The 21460-nt window shown below is 41.7% G+C and overlaps 1 protein-coding gene across 1 annotated transcript in view; it reads right to left on the bottom strand.

The window, feature by feature from the left end:
* Positions 1–15596, bottom strand: part of TOP1 (DNA topoisomerase I) — an 80965-nt gene extending 65369 nt beyond the window's left edge. The window contains exons 1-2 of the mRNA XM_065414250.1: positions 15438–15596; positions 14663–14687 (exon numbers count right to left, since the gene is read on the bottom strand). Of these exons, the coding sequence (XP_065270322.1) occupies positions 14663–14687; positions 15438–15470 (58 nt within the window). The 5' untranslated portion in view covers positions 15471–15596. The remainder of the gene's footprint in view (positions 1–14662; positions 14688–15437) is intronic.
* Between the last annotated feature and the right edge of the window lie 5864 nt (positions 15597–21460).

Consider the following 21460-nt stretch of genomic DNA (forward strand, 5'->3'; position numbering starts at 1 on the left):
TATGATCGGATGGTTCCCTCAATAATTCTGCCTGAAGCATCTTTCACCAGCAAGTATCTGAATAGAATTTGCCCCCCTTCTACTGAAATAAAACATAGCAAGCTGTCCTTAATAAAAGGCCATTCAGCACATACAACAGGTAGTATGACTAAGATATGCCTCTATGTCCTTTGCAGAGATTCCTGAGTGGTGGAGGAGGCCGGCAAGGAAAAAATCTGGAGAAGAGAAGACTCAGGGCACATGATAACAGTTTTCAAGTACATAAAAGGTTGTTACAAGGAGGAGGGAGAAAAATTGTTTTCCTTAACCTTTGAGGATAGGACAAAAAGCAATGGGCTTTAATTGCAGCAAGGGTGGTTTAGGTTGGACATTAGGACACACTTCCTAAGTGTAATGGAGGCTGTGGAATCTCCATCAATGGAGAGTTTTAAGAGCAGGTTAGAAAAACATACGTCAGGGATGGTCTAGATAATACTTAGTGCTGCCATGAGTGCAGGGGACTGGACTAGATCAGCAGTTCTCAGCCAGGGGTCTGAGGCCCCACTGGGGGCTGCGAGCAGGTTTAAGAGGGTCCGCCAAGCAGGGCCAGTGTTAGACTCACTGGGGCCCAGGGCAGAAAGCTGAAACCCTGCCATCCCAAGCCCCATCACCCGGGGCTGAAGCCTGAGCAGTTTTGTTTTGTGGGGGCCCCTGTGGCATGGGGCCACGCGGAACTGCCCTGCTTGCTACCCCCTAACACCGGCTTTTCTATGCAGAAAAACAGTTGTTGTGGCACAGGGGGGCCATGCAGTTTTTATAGCATGTTCAGGGGGCCTCAGAAAGAAAAAGGTTGAGAACCCCTGGACTAGATGACCCCTCAAAGTCCCTTGCAATCCTACAATTCTAAAGAGAATGCACAACATTCTCAGAATGCATGCAACTCAGCTCTCCTTAGCAAAAAATATCCCAGACAGCTGGGGAGGTTGCTCTCCCCTGCTGGAGCAAACCAATTAAAGGATGACAGCCAGCAAGCACCAGACACAGGGGAGTAATGCTATCCCAACTCTGATTTGTATCTATCTCCCCCTACTGTAAGGAAGGATCACACTCACTTGGCTCGCCCAGAACAGGGAAACACTGGAGAAAGAAAACTTTCAGTTGTTAAAAAAAATAAAAATAAATCCACCCACTTGCAGTACATGCATGAGAGTACATGGCCCTATTGTCTCTAGAGCTGTTTGCAGAGTGCGTATAAGTATATGAATAGGATTTACTCCCCTTCTTCTACTGAAATAAAATGCCTGAATACTTTAACTTCTACCCCCAGCTTCCACAGTCATTCATGAACAACTCTACAACAAATGTACGTATTAGATGGGAAAGACTAGTAAAAAAATTGATTTGGTTTCATGTTTAAGACGTTTAAAGTGAATAAGGAAATGTTACAAGAAGAGATATATCTTTACATTATCATTTTTAATAGCTTTAATGGCATGCTGAGTCTGCAGCAAAGGAGCAGGTGGCTTTTTACTCCCCATCTGGTGGTCGTTAACTGTGCCGTACAAACCTTGGAGTAGGTCATTAGTATTGCTCAATTCCTCCATTTTGTGTATACTGCTCATGTTGTAATGAATCATGGTGTCACATGGATCTCTCCAAATAGCTCACGCTTCCAGTTTCCCAGAAGACTGCACTTGTCTAACCTGTAAACGTAACTTCCCAGGCAAGTTGGAACTGGAACATGCCCATCCTGACTATTTCACGTTACCTCTCTAATAAGGGATCCTAGTCATACTTGCTATGGCTCTGCAACAGCACCGGTAGATGAAAGTATGCTGGATAGATGCTAGTCACATTCAGGCTCTGAAACCCACTCCCCTCCCTAGGCTTCAGAGCCCGAGCTCCAGCCCAAGCCTTTACACAGCTATTGTTAGCACTGTAGCATGAGTCCAAGTCTGTAGACCCAGGTTCTGAGACTCACTGCCTCAGGTTTCTGCTTGCTATGTAGACATACCCTAACATTGTCAACAAGAGTACTAGAAACTATGGTGGCAGTTGGTGTTATCTGAACACCATCACACAAACTGGACATGGACTGAGAATACAGAACTTGTTTCACACAGACTATTATTCTCCATTCAGTGGGAGTAACTTTCAGCTGACATGGGTCACACTCAGAACAACCCACAAGTAGAGACTCCATAATTGAACATCAATCCTCCAAACCATCCCACTTCCCAAGCACACTGGTATTTCATTCCCTACACCCTACTGATTTGGCATTTACACAGTGTTAACTTTTGATTACTGCAAGTTTAAGAGTATGTGTACTTCTGTGTTCTAAAATTCTGCTTGCAGACATCAACAAGAAAAAAACAGAAGCCCTTCTCCTGCTACTTATGCAATACCAAAATAGTTTAAGTCCACAGATTCCTTACACTTCCAATTAAAAGGACCACAATGTTACTCAACTATTTCTCTAACTATCTAAATCAAACTTTACTCACCGCTCTAACAGGACTGTATAATGAAGGAGATGTGTTCCATCTCTACCTGCAGTAGGTTTTTTTAGGCCACCTCTTAAATCTCTCTCAAAACAAGAAACTGCAACCTTAGAGTAAGATGAACAGCTGTTTCAATGAGTTTGGCCCTTATTCAAATATTGCAATATAAAACCTGAACAAGAAATAATATAATATAATATAATATATGGAGATATACCTATCTCCTAGAACTGGAAGGGACCTCGAAAGGTCATCGAGTCCAGCCCCCTGCCTTCACTAGCAGGACCAAGTACGGATTTTTGCCCCAGATCCCTAAGTGGCCCCCTCAAGGATTGAACTCACAACCCTGGGTTTAGCAGGCCAATGCGAATGCATTTCTATGAAAGAAATCTTCAATATAAACCTTGCCAATATTTAGAGGGGAACAGGAGGAGAGGAGAACCTAGTCCCATATTAACATATTAAAGTGGAATTTTAAAGCAGAATTTTAAAAGTAATTGTTAAAAAATTAAGACCTATAGAAGTAGCAGCACAGGGAGAAAACCAGGACCCAAACAGTCCGGACTCAGCAGCTTTAGTTTTCATGTGTCAGGAGCAGCATTAGGTTGTAGAGCACAAGAAGTAACAAATGCCAAGACACATAAAAAGCTAGCTATACTTAGGGATTGCTAAATTCACATTAATTATTTTGCTAACTTTTACCATGCAGCTGTACTTTAATGTACTGCTGATGGCTAATGAAAAATATTCCACAGCTCTTTCCTGGTGGTGCTTTACTATGAACATTTGCACAGAAATGAGAGCTTAAAAGTCCCACATCTACACAAGGGAGTAGTCCACCAATACTTTAGGAAGTCTTAAGTGGTTAGACCTGGTCCATAGTGGCCTGGCAAACAGTGCTCATACAAGTACTCTGAATGGGGTCTTAGACCGCTTTAGAGTAACTGATTTTATACACAGCTTTATCCACAATGTAGATGAGGCCTAGAAATTTATTTACTCTTATGGTTCATTCCCTACTTCAAATTGCCTAATCCTCCACTGGTGAAATTCCCAAATGGTTGCTGTGGAAGTTTATAAAATGTTGCAAATCAAGGATTAGGACTTTAGCAAGCACAATACGTAGCAACAGGGGATGAAGTATTTAAACACAGAGATCCTATTTCCATATAAACATCTTAAAGTAAGGGGAAAGCAGAAATAGTAGAATCGTATCTACATTGAAAAATAGTCTTAAATTCTCCCTGAAATCATAGGTGCTCTTTAAATATTTAAGTGTTTTAAATGACACTAAATACTGCAGCTGTCAAGACATAAAACACACACTTAACTAATAAACCCTGACTATACAGAATATCTTTGGAGAGGACAGATGTGTGATCTAGATGATCCTTCTGGCCTTGAAATCTGACACAAAGATGTTTTGATCAGGATGTGTAACAGAGATTAGTGGAGTTGGGTGTACACTATGGTTTCCTTGAGGAAGAAAATGATCTCTATTTGCTGTTTTAAAGAAGTCTGCTAAATGCAAAACCGCTCTACCTATGAAATTATTCATAGGATAAAATTCCTATCTTTAACACAAGCACCCATCCACATGGACTGTGGTGATAAAATGCAGATTCACTCCTTCAGAGGGGCACCATGAAGCTCATTAGCAAGCCATTCTCTCAGCGTACCAAAGGTAGTGTTTCAATAAGGCTGAATGTTATTTTTACAGCCAACTGTTGTAGACATGACAGTTTAAAAAGCACACACACAAAACTGTACTAAAGCTATAATGGTAGATTATGAGAATGCACAAATGGGTTTATGGTTGGGATGGCCAAAAAATACCGACCAGGAATCTAAAAAGATACTCACCAGGATCTGCCTGGGAAGCAATTTTTGGCCCTAACAGAGATTGACAGGAACTCTTTAATACAACAACAACTTTCTATTGTCTTGGTGCATTCCCCTCTTTCCAATGAAACTATCATTTTCCACAGATTAGCGCCTCCAACTTCAAAAAAGTATTTATATAATTTAACTAGATGCACAGATTTGTTTTTCTTGAATAAGAGATGTACACTGATGCCAAATGACAAGTAACAATGACTGGCCTCGCTACATCTCTCCCCATATCCGACCCTGCACTGCCCCCATCCCATCAGGATAAGTATTTCAAACAGATTATGCTTTTCCCAAAGCTTTCCAAAGGCAAGAGGAAAGCATGTTCAATGCTGTCTGACCTTGTAATTCCTTCATGTTGGAAACTAGCTGTTCCCAACTTCACAGCAGTTGCCAGGACAAGCTAAATTTTCTCCGGCTAAACTGAACTACTGTAGAGGCTGCTTTCAACTGAAAAAGCCATCAAGATTTAAGCAACAGATAAAACAAAGGTTCTTCCAAATGAAGCTACAGTCTGAAACATAACATTAAGGGGTACTGTTCTGCAATTTGCTCTTTACAAGGGATAAAAAGAACAGAAATACAATATGTTAATATCTGATATCTCTGCTGTAAGATGATGGAAAAAATATCCTCCCTACATATTTGAGAGCTTACAGGTTTCTGTCAGTGGCAATGCTATTCATTTAAGGACTGTCCCTTCCCTGATCATCTTTTCTCATTCCAGATCCCATCTTCTCCCCTTCATTAGTTGTTAAAGGTGACCTGCCAAGGGCTTAACAAAGAAAGAAGAATTTGGTTTGTGTCCTTTTTTGCTTCTTTGGTGTATAAAGGTCTAAAAGGCTGCTCACCCCATTCCACTTGCGACTACCTTACCAATAACAGGAGAGTCAACTCTGGTCTCCATTGGTTTGGGTGATCTCTGAGAAGGATGTTTATTGTTAGCTCTAACACAATTGTTTTATATTGAATATTATTGTCACCTGCAATAGCACGACTCAGAAGATGATTTAACAAAACATTTTTAGCCAAAATTTTAATCACTGGAGTTAAGTAGGTATTAACAAAAAAAAACCAAAAAAACCAAAGGGTTTTAAGAAATCTGGCTAAATTCCCTTCCCTTCTCAACTGCTCAACTTTCACTCTTGGATCTGATGTCACAATTCTGTAATTTTTTAAGTCATTGTGGTATCTTTATAGCCCAAACAAGATCTGAATTTCTCAATTTAAAAGCACGGGCACGCATGCACATGCCAAAGCCAACCAATAACTTTCAGGCATTCTTTATGCATCATAATGCATCAAGAGGGCACGAGCACAATTTTTTTCCCCCTTGCAAGTCACCTTTTCAAGGACACATGATCCTACAGGGGCACCAGTGAACAGGAGCAGCTACAATTATTAGCTATTAAAAAAAACTACATGCATACAAAGAACAATATTTGGGCCAGATTCTGATCTCAAAGTACTGTAAACCTGAATAGCTCGGAAGTCAAAGGCATTATTCTGAATTTACGCTAGCCCAGGGAGTTTTACAAACACTATGCTGAGAATGTGTTAGATGCTACAGACTTGTTCACACCAGGGAATTTAAAAACAAAAATTCCTTACCAGAGCTACAACTAGTTCAGCTGAACCAGTGATGGGAGCCCTAGAATGGACAAATCTCCCCTTGCCTGTCCAGATGAGGTGAACTACTGAATCAATTAAACTGCTGAGAAGCATGTTTAACTAACAGCTGTAAATGCTGGAAGCTACCAGAGGCATGTATGGTGGAAATTATTTTTAATAAAAGTTCTCTAGAGCAGACAGTCAATAGGAGTCCAAGGACAACAGCAAACCATTAATGCTATTCTCCTTCACAGATTTCATCGTAGTTGACAGAACCTACATTCTTCCACCTTTTTGTTTGTCTTTTCCCAGCCCTTCTTGTTGTAACGCAGCTTTACAACATAACCCAGAATGCTGCTGTCTTTTGACTCTCCGATCGAACTGAAACAACATTAAGTGGAAACCCTCCTGAAGTTACCTTAATGGGAAATTCATTTTGAAGTCTAATTATGATACTTGCTTAAATGCTGACATTGCTGAATAGGTTATAACCAACAGTCACGCGGGGGGAAGGGGAAGGCATGGTTGGACATATTTGTCAGGTGCTGCTTGCCTGTGTTAGTCAAATCAAACAGGACACTCTAGAGCAGGGGTTCTCAAACTGGGGGTTGGGACCCCTCAGGGGGTCACGAGGTTATTACATAGGGGGGTCACGAGGTGTCAGCCTCCACCCCAAACCCCATTTTTCCTCCAGCATTTATAATGGTGTTAAATATATAAAAATGTGTTTTTAATTTATAAGGGGTGATCGCACTCAGAGGCTTGCTATTGTGAAAGGGGTCACCAATACAAAAGTTTGAGAACCACTGCTCTAGAGGAGTTAGGCTGTAAACACCACATATGTAACAATTAATATTCTCTTTCATATTTGGATAATTAAGACACAGGATAAAATTCATTAAAAAGGTGTAGCTAAGAAGATGCCATAACACTAAACAGCATTCTACTCCCATCATGTGGATTGTGGGACTTTCTTATGAAACTAGAAGCCACAAAGGCAGTTCAAGCCAATAAATATTTCGTAATGACTGCCTGTCTAACAAGGATATCGAGTATTAAATTACAAGAGCCAGCTCAAGCAGAATTAAAAGATAAGAAAAATCAGCAAGGATTTGTCCTCAACATTTTCCAAGGTGGGATTATTTCTTATTTGAAATTGTCCCTTTCATAGAGAAAGAAGCCACCGTATCTCATCACAGCCTATCCCTTTAGTCACGTAACAACAAAGGAGCAATGACAATTTACACCAGCTGAGGATCTGCCTCCAATGTCACTTTCATTAACAGAACAGTGGCTTGATGCAAGGAGCTTGTGTTATTTCAGCAGGTATTGCTTTAACAAGCATTCTGTGAAGTCACTAATAGAAGAATTTGAGTCAATGAGATGTGAAGTACTGTACTTGCTATAATTACATATCACTGCCATTTCTACTGACAGAGCAGCTCAGGAGGAGGTTGAAATTCAGTGGTCTACCCAACAAATAACTGAAGTTACAGTTGTGCTGTTTGGCTTGCTAAAGTTAATTCAAAATGTATGTTATAAATCCTTGATAAACTGTGTGTCTAATTCAAATGTGAAGTCACGCACAGATCTGAAACTTTGCATAAAAGACATCTCAGCTGAGGAATGGGTTTATTTTGGGACATAAAAAATGAGGCCAACACTGCAGATAAACAGGAGTTACCTTACAGTGTTTTTTCTCCCCTCTCATTGCTACAATGTTAAGACTTATTTTATCAAAGCAGAAAGTCTGCGGGCCCATTAGTCCATGACACAGACCTTTAAATTGTTTTAGGGAGTTTTGCTGGAACAGAACAGAAACAAAACTGATTGAGATTAATAGAAGCACATGCATCTCTGCTCTCCCAAAAGACTTGCACCAAGTTTTAACCTGAAAGCTGCCCACATATACACCAGAACAATTAACACAACCAATTTCAACATCAATAATGAAACACTAGTTTTACTCAGCATAATGATGTTAAAGGGATATTATCAGGAGTAAATTTTAAAAATTTACATTTCACTAAGTTTAATTTGCAGTTGATATTTCTGAGACAGGTTAGGAATAACCAGTTTGCTACAGTGTTTCATTTGTAACAAAGACTGCAGCATTCCTTATAAAACTATGCTACAGTATTCTACAGTATAAGCTCCAAACACTGCAATAATGCTATCGTAAACAACAGTAAAAATAACTATAGAGTTAATATTAAAAAGTGCTTTTAAAAACCAAAGATGAGCAGTTTTCATAAAGTGTTGCAAGCAACCCCAGCTGCTGCTGATCTGAATACAGGATCGGTGTGGCCCTTATAAGAGTGCCTGCATTGTGAAAACATCTCAGTTAGGAAATGATGGCACTCTGCAATTCTTACATTTCTTAGGGCTCAGAACATGCATTTATCACAAGAAGAGAGAAGAACATTTGCAGACAAGCAAGACATATGCTTTAAATGTTTTTAAAATGCCATTAAAATTGTGTCTTTTGGATCACAATCCAGAACATTTGACATTAAAGACAGCAGACTACATCATGCTCCCAGGGAGATCAATGAGAGTTTTGCCTCTGAATCCAGTGAGTGGAAGAGAGGCCCCAGTATGAGACTTGGCTTCAAGTTTACTAGTTTATACAGGTTCACTTACTGCTATGTAGTGCCTGCAACAACATTGCTTAGATACATATAGAACTAAATTCCATAAGCATTTGGTCAGTCCTAGGACCAATCCTATTCAATTTATTCATAAATGATCTGGAGAAAGGGGTAAACAGTGAGGTGGCAAAGTTTTGCAGATGATACTAAACTACTCAAGATAGTTAAGACCAAAGCAGATTGTGAAGAACTTCAAAAAGATCTCACAAAACTAAGTGATTGGGCAGCAAAATGGCAAATGAAATTTAATGTGGATAAATGTAAAGTAATGCACATTGGAAAAAATAACCCCAACTATACATACAACATGATGGGGGCTAATTTAGCTACAACGAGTCAGGAAAAAGATCTTGGCGTCATCGTGGATAGTTCTCTAAAGATGTCCACGCAGTGTGCAGAGGCGGTCAAAAAAGCAAACAGGATGTTAGGAATCATTAAAAAGGGGATAGAGAATAAGACTGAGAATATATTATTGCCCTTATATAAATCCATGGTACGCCCACATCTCGAATACTGTGTACAGATGTGGTCTCCTCACCTCAAAAAAGATATTCCTGCACTAGAAAAGGTTCAGAAAAGAGCAACTAAAATGATTAAGGGTTTAGAGAGGGTCCCATATGAGGAAAGATTAAAGAGGCTAGGACTCTTCAGTTTGGAAAAGAGAAGACTAAGGGGGGACATGATAGAGGTATATAAAATCATGAGTGATGTTGAGAAAGTGGATAAGGAAAAGTTATTTACTTATTCCCATAATACAAGAACTAGGGGTCACCAAATGAAATTAATAGGCAGCAGGTTTAAAACAAATAAAAGGAAGTTCTTCTTCATGCAGCGCACAGTCAACTTGTGGAACTCCTTACCTGAGGAGGTTGTGAAGGCTAGGACTATAACAATGTTTAAAAGGGGACTGGATAAATTCATGGTGGCTAAGTCCATAAATGGCTATTAGCCAGGATGGGTAAGAATGTTGTCCCTAGCCTCTGTTCGTCAGAGGATGGAGATGGATGGCAGGAGAGAGATCACTTGATCATTGCCTGTTAGGTTCACTCCCTCTGGGGCACCTGGTATTGGCCACTGTCGGTAGACAGATACTGGGCTAGATGGACCTTTGGTCTGACCCAGTACGGCCTTTCTTATGTTCTTATGTAGCATTTCTGCTCTTCATTAAAAAAAACTACACTTACATGACATCCAACTAAGCAGAGTCACGTACAAGCTTATTCTTTAAACTAACTATGAAGTACCTTATAATTTTCAGTCAATGGGATACCTAAAAATGGCTTTGAGAATCTTGGAGTTTTTCCATCTTTTTAAGTTAAGATCAAACTAGATAAGTGTTATAACACCCACATATTTACAGAAGAGGAAATGGAGGCAGAGAGATTAAGTAACTTGCCAAAGGTCACTTTCTATTCCTGGCTTTGCCAGTGACTTAGCAAGCAGGAGTCCTGAGCGCTCGTCTACTCCTCTTAACAGGCCACAATTACTCTCTACTGTAGTTTAGAATACATTTTCATTTTAATACACTTGTTATTCACAAGTCTTTTGGAAGAGATTTAAGAAAAAAAGATTTTTCCTAATAATTAAAAATATATTAAAATTAAGAGCAGGCTGACATTTCCCGAACTCATTACTTTCCTGGCAACATTAGCAATACCCAACTGCTACCAGTGCTGTGTGCATCAAAAAAATGATAAAATATCTGTATCAATCTTATTTTTCTAAAAAAAAGTTAATATTTAAGTTTACTCCTTTCTGTTGAGTCACATTTTTCGCATGCCCAACTGTCAGCTTAAATGAAATGTGCATTTCATGCAAGATAGAAAAACACATGCTAAAGTGGCCTCTGAATTTCCATCACTTACAAAGCATTTGCTCAGCTCCAATGCCATTTAATTTAAATTTCCCTTTTCCATTTCTCACCCGTTTTCAAGTGCTCCCTCCACAATATAAAGATGCCTCTAACCTGTCATATTAATGCTCATGACAACAGTACAAAACTGCCAATTTCTGATAAGATACTTGCTTTTCTCCACTTTTGGCATTTTTTAAAGTTAGCTATTAAAGGAAGCACTTCTCACTCAAGCACATTCAGCTTCTAAAAATAAGCTTCCACGCAGCCAGACAATCAAAATTTGTGCTCAAGTCCAGTTAATATTTCACCGATTACTGCAGTGACGTTGGCCTTAAATTCCATCTTAAGATATTTAGTTAAATCAACAAATGGGGAAATTCAGTGAGGGGCCACGTCTTATTAACAATTTTTATACAAAACCACCGTTAATTTTTAATAGGCGTTCTGAACACAGAATAATAGGCAGGAAAGATATGGCTTTATACCGCAGAAATAAAATTGTGGGTGTTGAACATCTTAGGAGCTCCATATCCAATTTGTTCATTTTACAAACAAAGATATTTTTCTAATTGCTATGTTCTGCAAACACAACAGGAAAATTGAAAGTCAAGATGGGTTCCTTCTGGCCCATTAGCAATAAGAGGCTCTTCAATTGGAACTTGGTTAACAATGCTGTTGATGAAGCTAAAGCCAGAAAAGAATCCAGCTAGTTCTTGCCTACCTAGAATGTCTCTGTAGGCTAACAGGAGTAAAAAGTAGTAACATATATCTCTCTACTTTGAGGATAAAGATGTGACTCAGAGTACACATCTGTTGAGTAAGAAGGTGCCATTTTCATAAAGTGAGCATAAAGGTACTTTAAGATATTTCCTACTAGAAAATAAATTTTCTTTATACTGCATTCAGATTTTGAGGATGGTTTTTAGGCTCTTTTATAGCACTACTCATCTTTACATCCCAAAGCATTTTACAAAGGAGGACAGTATTATCCCCATTTCACAGATAATACATACGCTTCAGGTTGATGTTTTAAATAGCACACCACTTACAAGATTGTCAACTTAAAATGATATACACACACAGGAATCACTTCAACCACTTCTAGACCAAAGATGGCAAATTCTTAACAGTGTACAGCAACAATAGAAGACACTTCAGGTGAAGAAAAACACTATATTCTAGTTATATGGCAGGGGGAATTTGGGTAGTTACACACAATGCAATTACCAAAGTTAGAATTTGTCTGGGACACACTTGCTAGGAGTGGCATGGATATTTAGTGATCAGAAATGGTCAGCACTTCCACTTTACACTTGGCCTTGATTCTAGGACCCCTTGATGCTAACATCATGCTACTCCATCAATTTAGCCCCTATTAAAAGGTAATAGTGCCAAAAATTGAATCACCAACATCCTTGGACCTTGGAGATCTCCCATTAACTAGAGGATCCGCACCCACTTTGCTTAGGTTGTGACGTCTGAAGTGATTACATTACAATGGTATAGCCAAAGACATAAATTCCAAGTTTCCTGTCTTACTAAGAATAATTACAAGTGTGTACCTACTGTATTACCGACAACAACCATAGAGTATCAAAGAGTTCTTTGTTCCAACAGTAAGTATCTTTGCTTAATGCTTATATAGTACCGTATGTGGATTGAGTAGTCAATACCACATTGACTCTTTCAGGACTAAATACTTCCCTTCACTCTTTTAAGTGTAAATAGTTGGGGGCCCGAGGCTTCTGTCCAGGCCCTGCCTCCTAACAACAACATGAGACAGCTCCATACAATCTCAAAGCACAAACCAATTTTAAGTGCTCAGAATAATGTATATGGGATTCTTTCCACCCATTTCTACTCCTTGCAACTAACTAGGATCCAAACAAGAAGTATATAAAGCCCAGACTCCCATGGCCATGCCTAAAATGAAAATTGATATTTCTAAGATCAACATGTGACAATATCTGACACAGAAGTGAGAGGTACTACTGTACAGTGGAAGCAAGAATGAAAGAACCTTAGAGTGAAGAGAGACAGCAGGTTCCTGAAGTAGATTCAGCTTTGGTGGCAAGGTCAGACAGGACATGGACTATCAAACAGTGTTACTCCCTTAACAAGCCTAGCAAATGCAGCATTCAGCACAGACGAAGATTTTGTCTTTCTGTTGCCTGAGACAAACTACAATGATGACTAATGACAGTCAAAGGAAGACTTGGAATCATGATGGGGAGGAGGAAGAGTTCTATGACACCTTCATCACTTGAAATTCATCAGGCATATTTGATTCTCCACTTATATATATTTTGTCTGAGATATGTGGTACATTCTTAGTTTAAATCTGTGTACTAGATTTCCTTCAGCAGTTGTGAAATGACAAGAAAAACCCACAGAGTCAGAAGGGTGTCAAGTGCTTTATGTTCCTAAACCATTCCTAATTGGGAACAATAAAAATAGTGTACAGCCAGCCTTAATATCTGGGGGGCAAAACCCTGTTAAGATTGTCCACTTGAAGAAGGACTAGAGGAATCAATGATTTCACATATCTAAATCAGCATATAACTGGAGCTTTTCCCCCCAGAAAAACTTACCCTAAAGCACGTATTTCCTACACAGGGAGGTTACAAATATTTATAGACATACTTATACTGAAGTAATTCTAAAACTGTTTATTACAGTTCCAGGGAATGAAGTATCTTCCCCTCTCCCCTAAAATAATATTTAATAAATTATTATTTTATCTGTAGAGGGGAATTTTTTTTTAAATAGCATATTTGTATCTGCACACTTCTGTTATACACACACATTTACATTATATATTTATATTATCTATAAAATGCATTATGTGCATAAATATAAAAAGATGTGCATACACAAATATTCTATATTTGTGAATATTTACATGTATAGCAGTTTGCAAAGCAAGTAGGCATCAAACCTATTGGCCACAACAACAGTCCAATGATTACAAATGCCAGGAACCCAGCATCATAAAAACAGTATTATTGCAATGGGATTGGGAGGCAAGATGAAACCACCTTAATAAAGAGGTGGAGTGAACTCAAACACTTTTAGACAACAGGCACATCATCCTCAACCCCCGCACCCAACTCCGCATTACTTAGGGGACAGACAGAGCTCTTCATGTAAACCCAGTCGTTTGACAGTGACATATGCATGCAGAAGCAAATTGTACCTCCCCGTCTCACCCCCCTCTCCACTTTTAAGTATACCACCCACCAGCTTGGGAAAAAAACTGAAACCAATATGCCACCCAGCAGTATGCAAAAAATTGGTAGCCATCCTCCTAAATGCAATCACCTATAGAGATCCTACAACCTATTCCCCAAAAATGAACAGCCAACTTGCAAACTTTCTGAAGTGATGCTACCTTCCTTTCTGGAATTGCTTACTCTCCTTTTATTTATTTTTTAAAATGCAATTATTTAAATTAAAATTTTCTACCCAATAAGGTAAAGTTAGTTCAATTAAACAGCAAAGAAAGAAATAAGCCTGGTCTTAAAATGGATGCAGCAGAATCTTTTAAAGAGCAACATGTTGCAACCACCTTTCATTTTGGGGGATGAGAGGGATTGACTGAAAGAAACAAAACTGGAGAGCAGAGAGAGGGGTGGGTGGAATAAAGGCAACTTAGTGATTTATTTAACCTAAAAACTTTGCCTTTCCCCTTCTCTGGGAGGGTATGTGGGTCGGGAGGTGATTATTTCTCCCGTGTTTCTCTGCAGGAGGCTCCTGCTCGGCAGCTCAGGGGAGGAGGAGAAGGAGAGAAAGACACACACACAGAAGAGAGAGGAGAGAGAAAAAGAAAATGGCGCAGAGACTAAGTCCTGACCGTCGACAAGGCGACTTTCCAGGGAGGAATCGGGGCCCAAAGGGAACCCCAGGAAACCCGGAGAGGCCTGATCTGGGGCCTGCATTGCCCCCACTAGGAGAAGTGGGGGTCGGGTGGAGCCTAAGCCCCTCGGAAGCAGGAGCATTTGGCAGCTCGATGGGAACAATGGGGCCGGTGAGCGAGGAGACGGGACTTAGTCTCTGGGACGCCATGTCTGTCCTTTACCATCCTCAGTAACACAGAAGAGGGGGGAGCGAAAGGGGGAGGTAAAGTGGGGTAAATCGCCCCCAAAAGGCGGGGGTGGGGGGCAGAGACTCACCGTTCGCTCGGAAATCCGCCTCGATCTGTAAAGACAAGTGGAAGCGAGTGAAAAAATCATGTATGTTTTCAAAAACAGCAAAAGAGCCTGATCCAGGGGGCAGTTTAAAATGAAGAGGAAGGAAATCGACTCACCGTCCGTTTCCCACACAGATACGTATTGGGAGGGGTGTCCCCCCCAAATCAAGGGCAGGGGGCGAAATTCAGACTTCCTAGCGCCCCAAAGTTTTAACCTCCCCCCAACCTATTTTAAGTCCCCCCCTCATGCTTGTGTACCCATTCTCTGTGGCACCCCTGCCCTGGTACCCCTTCCCCCCGCATGAAAAAGGGGGGCACGTTCCCATCCTCTCCGGATCTGTCTTTTAAAGGGAAGGCAGGAGGAAAAAAAATCCCCCCCCCCCTCAGTGTGTGGCTTGGCTGGGATTTTTCGGGGGGGGGGGAGTTACAGACCCTTTATGTGTCTATGGGGAAATCACCAATCACAGAGAGACTGGTGGAGCCCGCGGGGTAGTGATCAAGGCATCCCACCCTAAGTGTCCGAGGGCAAATAGGGAGGGGGAGTCAAGGAGGTTAAGGATCCAGAGCTCTGGGTGGGGGGCAGGGGAAGGGACGCCCCCACTAAGGTGATATGGGGATGAGGTCACCCCGTGGTCCCACGGGATACTGTGGGGCCGGGGACACCTCCAAGTGCCTGAGGGGATTTTGGGGGGCTGGAGGTCCCCACTGGGGCCCCAACTGTCTGAGGGGATATTGGGGGGTGCGTGCGGGTCCCTCACCTGGGAGTCGTTGTGCAGCTGGTCCCCGCTCATGCCGGCTGGTGGGGAGGCCTACACAGGAGCAGAGGCGCCTGGGAGCAGCAGAGTCTGAGGCCGAAGGGAGAGTGCAGCCCCCTCACTCAACACAGCAGTCAGTTGTGTAACAGACTAAGTCCTCATTTCCCCTCACTGCGCAGGCGCCGCTGCTTTTAAACCGGAGGAGGGGCTGGGACGGGAGGGGGAGAAGGAGGAGAGGAGAGAAGTGGGTTCCAATATTTGCATGCTCGACCACGCCTCGTCCCCACCTCCAATTATAAGAGAGTTTGGTCGAGCCACGCCTCCTCCCGGCTCTCAGAACTCCGGGTTAGATTTGCATGCGAGCCACGCCCATTCCCTTCTCCGCAATTTACGAAAAACGCCGGTTTGCTATTTGCGTCCCCTGTTCTCTTCTCTCCTTTTAGAACGCCGGGTGCTATTTACATATCCGGTCCCGCCCCTCCAACCCTCTCCTCCAGACACGAAGGAAAGGCCGGCACTTATTTGCATATCCGGCCTCGCCTCCTCCAAGGGAAGACTCCTGCCCCCCGCAGCAGATGGAATGAAAGCCCGTCCCAAGGTGCGCGTAACGCTCATGCGCAAGAACTCCCCTGCAGGGATGCTCTATTTGCATGTGAGGCCCCGCTCTTTCTCTGCAAGCCTCACTGACTGCTAGCTCCAGCTAAGGGTTGCATTAGAAGGGAAGAGGAGGCAGGTGCCAAAGCTGGAGAGCAGTAGCAGCGGCTTTATTTTCCGACCTGCCTCCCATACAGTTCTTCTCAGCTGCCTCTGACCCCAGTACGCAGAACAGGGATCAAACAGCTGCTAGGGTGGGTGGGGGAGAACACTGATGGACAGCTGCCGGGAGATCAGGATGGACAAACATGAGCCCGTCAAGCAGGCTGAGAGAATGATATCAAGAGGATAGCAAGAAGTGGATGGGAGTGTGTGGGGTTGCACACATGCATCGCCTAAGGAAGCCAAGGAAATCTCCCATCCCCCCAACTTTCCCTCTAAAGTAGCCCATTTCCTGGTGCAGGAAGGGTTCGATTGTAATCCTACTAATTGCTCATTTTCAGAGTCATATTTTATAAATTAGATTGTAAACTTTCTGGGACAGGGACTGTGACTAATTGTGTGTTTGTATAACGCCTAGCCCACCACTTCAGCTGTTTGTCTTTGCTTGCTGCTGTGTTATGGTTTATTTAAGATTGTGGACTTTTTGGAGTATGGACAAGTCTTCCTATATTTTAGTAAACTCCAGGAGCAATTCTAGCATAGTATAAATAATCGTGATTGTTTTATTTTCTGAAATCTTTCTCCAAAATGTGGCTTCTTATATATTTTGGGCCTGATTCTCCACTCCATTACACTGGTTTTCCACCGGAGTAGCTCCACTGCAGTCAAATGAATAGTGCTGATGTAGAACAGGGATAATAGATTGGAGAATCAGGCACTGTGAAATGTTCAAAATCAAATTGTGATATAATCATAGCAGTACTGCATATAAGTGGATGTGGGTGTACTGTAGAACCACTGAGCATATTACCAAACTTTATTATTTATTATGTGTGTTGCAGTAGCACCTGGAGACTACAATCATGATTAAGGGCCATACTGTACCAGTTGCTGTACAAATGCACAGCTGGGCTTGCACTGGGCTTTACGGCAAGGGCAATAATCAGTAGTGCCTCATAGGTTGGATCTTTCTTTTGAAAATGGGATCAATCAGCCAACAGATTTTTTTGTAGTGTAGACAGGCCCTTACACATAATTTCCTATATGGAAATTGAGGGAGAATGAATCCTATACCTTCCTATAAAGAAAATCTGAAGACATCTGTTTCTGTTCTGCAACAGTTCACAGCCTTCACCAAAGGGGCTTTCTCTCTGGTCTACTGAAAGGACAGTTTAGTATATGTGGCTGGTACAATATCTCACTGGACTGCCTCAAGTCTTCATCTTGGAGTTTCCTTCCAGGGTTACTACATGAAATGTACCTTTCCCCTGCTCCGTCCTTTGCACTACTGGATCCTTGATTTTACATTAAAATAATCCTATGCTGCCAGGCTAAATGAAGACCTCAGGAAATACATAGAAATGTGAGCAGCCACCACCTATTTGCTCTGAATATTTATATTCCTGTAAGGGTAAAACTCTGTCACTTTCTCACAATCTTCAGAAGAGGATGTGAGTATTCCCCTTTTACCAGCCGCAGCCAAATATTTCTGGCTCCAAATCTGTTTATTATGTAAACTGATTTAGAAAACTGATAGTTTTTTAAATATATTCTAATGAACCGGCTGTACTGTGTCGCATGGGCACTAACAAAGATTCTCCTTTGGTTCAAGTGGAAAGAGCATGCATATCTGAGTTCTATTCCACAGTCACACTGAAGTTCTGAATGGCCCTGGTGGGAACATAGGAATAATCAGGAGCTCATAGGAGTCCAGTGGTTTGTTACACTATTTGCATTTTGTTGCAGCAGGACATTTATCTGGTGCCAAAATTATGGGATCTAGGCAGCCTTAGAAACCCGTTGAGATGCATTTGTTTGAAGCAGAAGTTTCATTTATTATAAGAAAGTAGTACAGTAGGGCCAGTTTTACAGTAGGGCCAGTTTCAATCAGAGCTTGAATGGGGGAGATTTGGGGGTACAGAGCACCACTATCACCTCTACCAAGTGCTATCTTGTGCTCCAGCATCTCTGCTTGGATTTTTTTTTTTAAAGCAAGTTTCTAGTCCTTCTGTTTGCAAAGAAAACCTTCAAAATGTGAAATGAGCGTAAGCATTGCAGAGACATCTGCTGACAACCTGAAACAATGGCACCAAGAGGTATGAACCTTCCCTGAGGATGAAGGCTATGGTAATACAAACTAGGTACCTTATAGAGCACACCAGCGGGGTCTGCTCAGGGCAAGGAAAGTGTAACACATTAGAGGGCTCTACAAATCAACCCCTTGAGTGCACTTTGGTGGCGTGGTGTAGAGAAGCCATCAATGAAGTGTGAACTCAAAGCCCAATAATGATAATTTAAATGACAACATTGTTAACTATTTTACTACTGATCAAAGCATTTAGTGACGACTCCTTTTGGCACCTAGGTAGCTGGTGCTTGGATGATACTAGTACCACTCTTATGATTCCCTTCTCAAAAAGGAAGAAAACACAAGGGGCCTTGCAGAGCCCAGCAGGACATCTGAGCCTGCTAGGGGGGAAACTAAGCCCAAGGAACCCAGCAGAGACCATATCTTGAACATATGGATAATCTACTGTGAGTGACACATCGTCTTGGTGTCTCCAGTGGGTGGACCCTGTTTCATGGAAGAGTACCACTGCCCTTTTTCCAATCTGATCCTTAATCCTTCGGGAGACAGGATTGGAATAAAAAATTACTCATGGGCAGAGACCATTGAAGCCTGATATTAAACTCCATCCACATTGGAGATTGGACTGTGTTAGTTGAACCACGCCTCTGGTGGGAGTCAGTATCTGCAGGGAGACAGCAGAAAGTTTTTAAGATTCATGAAGATTTTTTTCCATTATTGTTCTGTCGTGCTTAGCCATGTTCTTATGCTTTGTAACCTGCCATATAGACTCTTCAACACACGCAGTGCCTACCCTGCTTTGAATCAGGTATATTATGATCCTTACCCACTGTTGTAAATTGGCTCAGTGTGCACCTTAGTGCATCAGTTTCAGCTTCCCATTTCTGGATGTCCAGAGCCCCCACCAATTACCAGATAACATAAGACAAAAGGACGGTCATTCAAAAGATATTTATAAGCATACTAAACTGAAATGCCTTTGCAGCTACTTCTGCTGGAACAAGTTTTATAGAAAACTCACAAAATCCCACAGGATCCTGCAACATCCTACAAACTGAACCAAGGGAGTCCAGCAGTTTTTAGTTATCACTTTTTACCTAATTTATAAGCACATGTCCATTTATAAACATGTCCATTACCCTAGTAAGCAGGAGACTATTTGACTATCTATTGCATTGTTATTGCTGTGGCACATTCATTCAAATGAATGGAATGTCAGTACAAGAAATGTCCAGTTTAATTGGACATTTCAATTACACTGACCAGCAGAGAAGTGGTTAACGATAAGGAGTGATTCTGATCACGTACAGGGGCTATGATAGCTCAAGATAAATGGGGAAGTCCACACCTCTAAGTGCTATTTTTTCAATCTGTCCCTTTGCTGACTCAACAAACAACAGTGCCTCATCCCAGGGGCTAAGTTTGAAAAGAAATAGCTGAAAACTATATTTTTAAATGAAATCAGAAATCCTGGTGAATTAAAAAAAAAATCTGCAGGAAACCCTAAAATCTTCAGATTGCCTGAATTTCTACTCTCCAGGCTTCTATGTATTTGGGTCATTTGGTTCTGTGGAGGTATATGACAAAGATCTCATGGCACATCTGAAAGGAGGAGGTGGCACCTCAGTGTCCTGGCTAAAAAATCCAAACCAGATTCTAATGACTAAGGGTCAAATCCTGCAGTCAGCACCAGTCCAAGTCACTGGGCTGTGCTCTGAGGAGCTCTGCAAGGGCTGCAAGAAATTCCCTTGTGGCTGCACTGTGGTCTCAGGGCTTCTGCAGTAGCTGTGCTGCTTCTGCTGTGCCCTCCTCTGCAGGAGAAATAGCTCCTCCAAATCAGCCTCTTCTGTGCAGCAGAATTTCTGCCATCAGCAGCCTCCCCAGCTGCAGAGAGATGGGCAGGATTTGTCAAATGTAAGCTAGCAATAGCCACAAGGCCAGATTGCGGCTTTATAACACAGCCCAGGCAGGATGAGTGTAAAGGGGACATACAGCAGGCTGCCCCAAGAGGAATTCTGGGTAACACCATCAGATATCCTCTTGTGGATTCCCAGCAGCACATGTGGCATTGGAAGCTCCGCTACCCTTGGAAAGGGGGCAGTGCAGGACCCTGCACTAGGGCAGTGCAGTTGGTAAGTGTGGAGAGTGTTAGGCTGATGGCTCTGTCCCCTTTCTGATAGTGTATGCTGAGCTACTAGCAATGAGCAGCACCCTCCCCAAGGGGGCCTTGGACACCAGCTGGATGAAGTCATAATAAGGGTCAAGGGGGTGAAAATAAGGAATGTGTATATGCTGCCTGTTCAATGGAGAAGACCCTGCTTTTCCATTTGATGGAGCCTGCAAATGGAGCAGCCTGTCACCTCCTTCCCCTGCCTAGGGATTTAGATGGGAATGGGTGCATGCAAGTGTTACAATTTTATTGTCATTTACTATTTAAAGTGGCTTACACCAACACAGGGAGTGAATGAAGTAGGCAGGATCCATGGCAGATTGTGGTGTTTCAGGTGTAAGGACAAGATGGTCAAAATTTAAACAAGGCCCCATGTCTCATGCAGCATGTTAAACCTAAGTTATAGAGCTGAACCTTTAGAATTATGCAGCCCTTCATCTCCTGCCCTTGGTCCAGTACTGCACTATCGTTACAGTATCACCTGTGCTTGGTATTGTCTATATTAAATTCAGTTTATTATATGCTGCTTCCAGGTTTCACTGATTTTATATTTTAATGTGTATATTCTATTTCTATTCACTCTAGATTAAAAAACCCAATATCCAGATCTTTGACCTTGTTTGATAGTGCAAAAAAAGTGTGGGTGACAATACATATGTACACAGTTGCCACCTCTCATGACTTTATCCTAACTCTCACAACTTTTGGTGTATTTTCTTAAAGCCCAAGCTACTGGAATCAAAAGATTGCATGAGAATCTCAGCTTTGCTTTAAAAGAAAAAGTAAGTTTCTAGCCCTCATGGTTGTAGAGAAAAGCTTGTAAGTGTGAAGTAAATGCACCTTAAAAAGCACAGAAATCAGATGCCAAAGAGAAAGAACCCAAAGTTTCTTGCTTAAAAATAAAATCTCATGACTGAGGGGGGATGGGATGCGCACTGACCCATGATTTTTGAATGCTTGGGTTTGTTAAATCTGCATCTATTCCCAGCATCCATTTAAATAATGTCGTTA

This window comes from Emys orbicularis, chromosome 12, assembly GCF_028017835.1.
Source record: "Emys orbicularis isolate rEmyOrb1 chromosome 12, rEmyOrb1.hap1, whole genome shotgun sequence".
Classification (NCBI taxonomy): Eukaryota; Metazoa; Chordata; order Testudines; family Emydidae; genus Emys; species Emys orbicularis.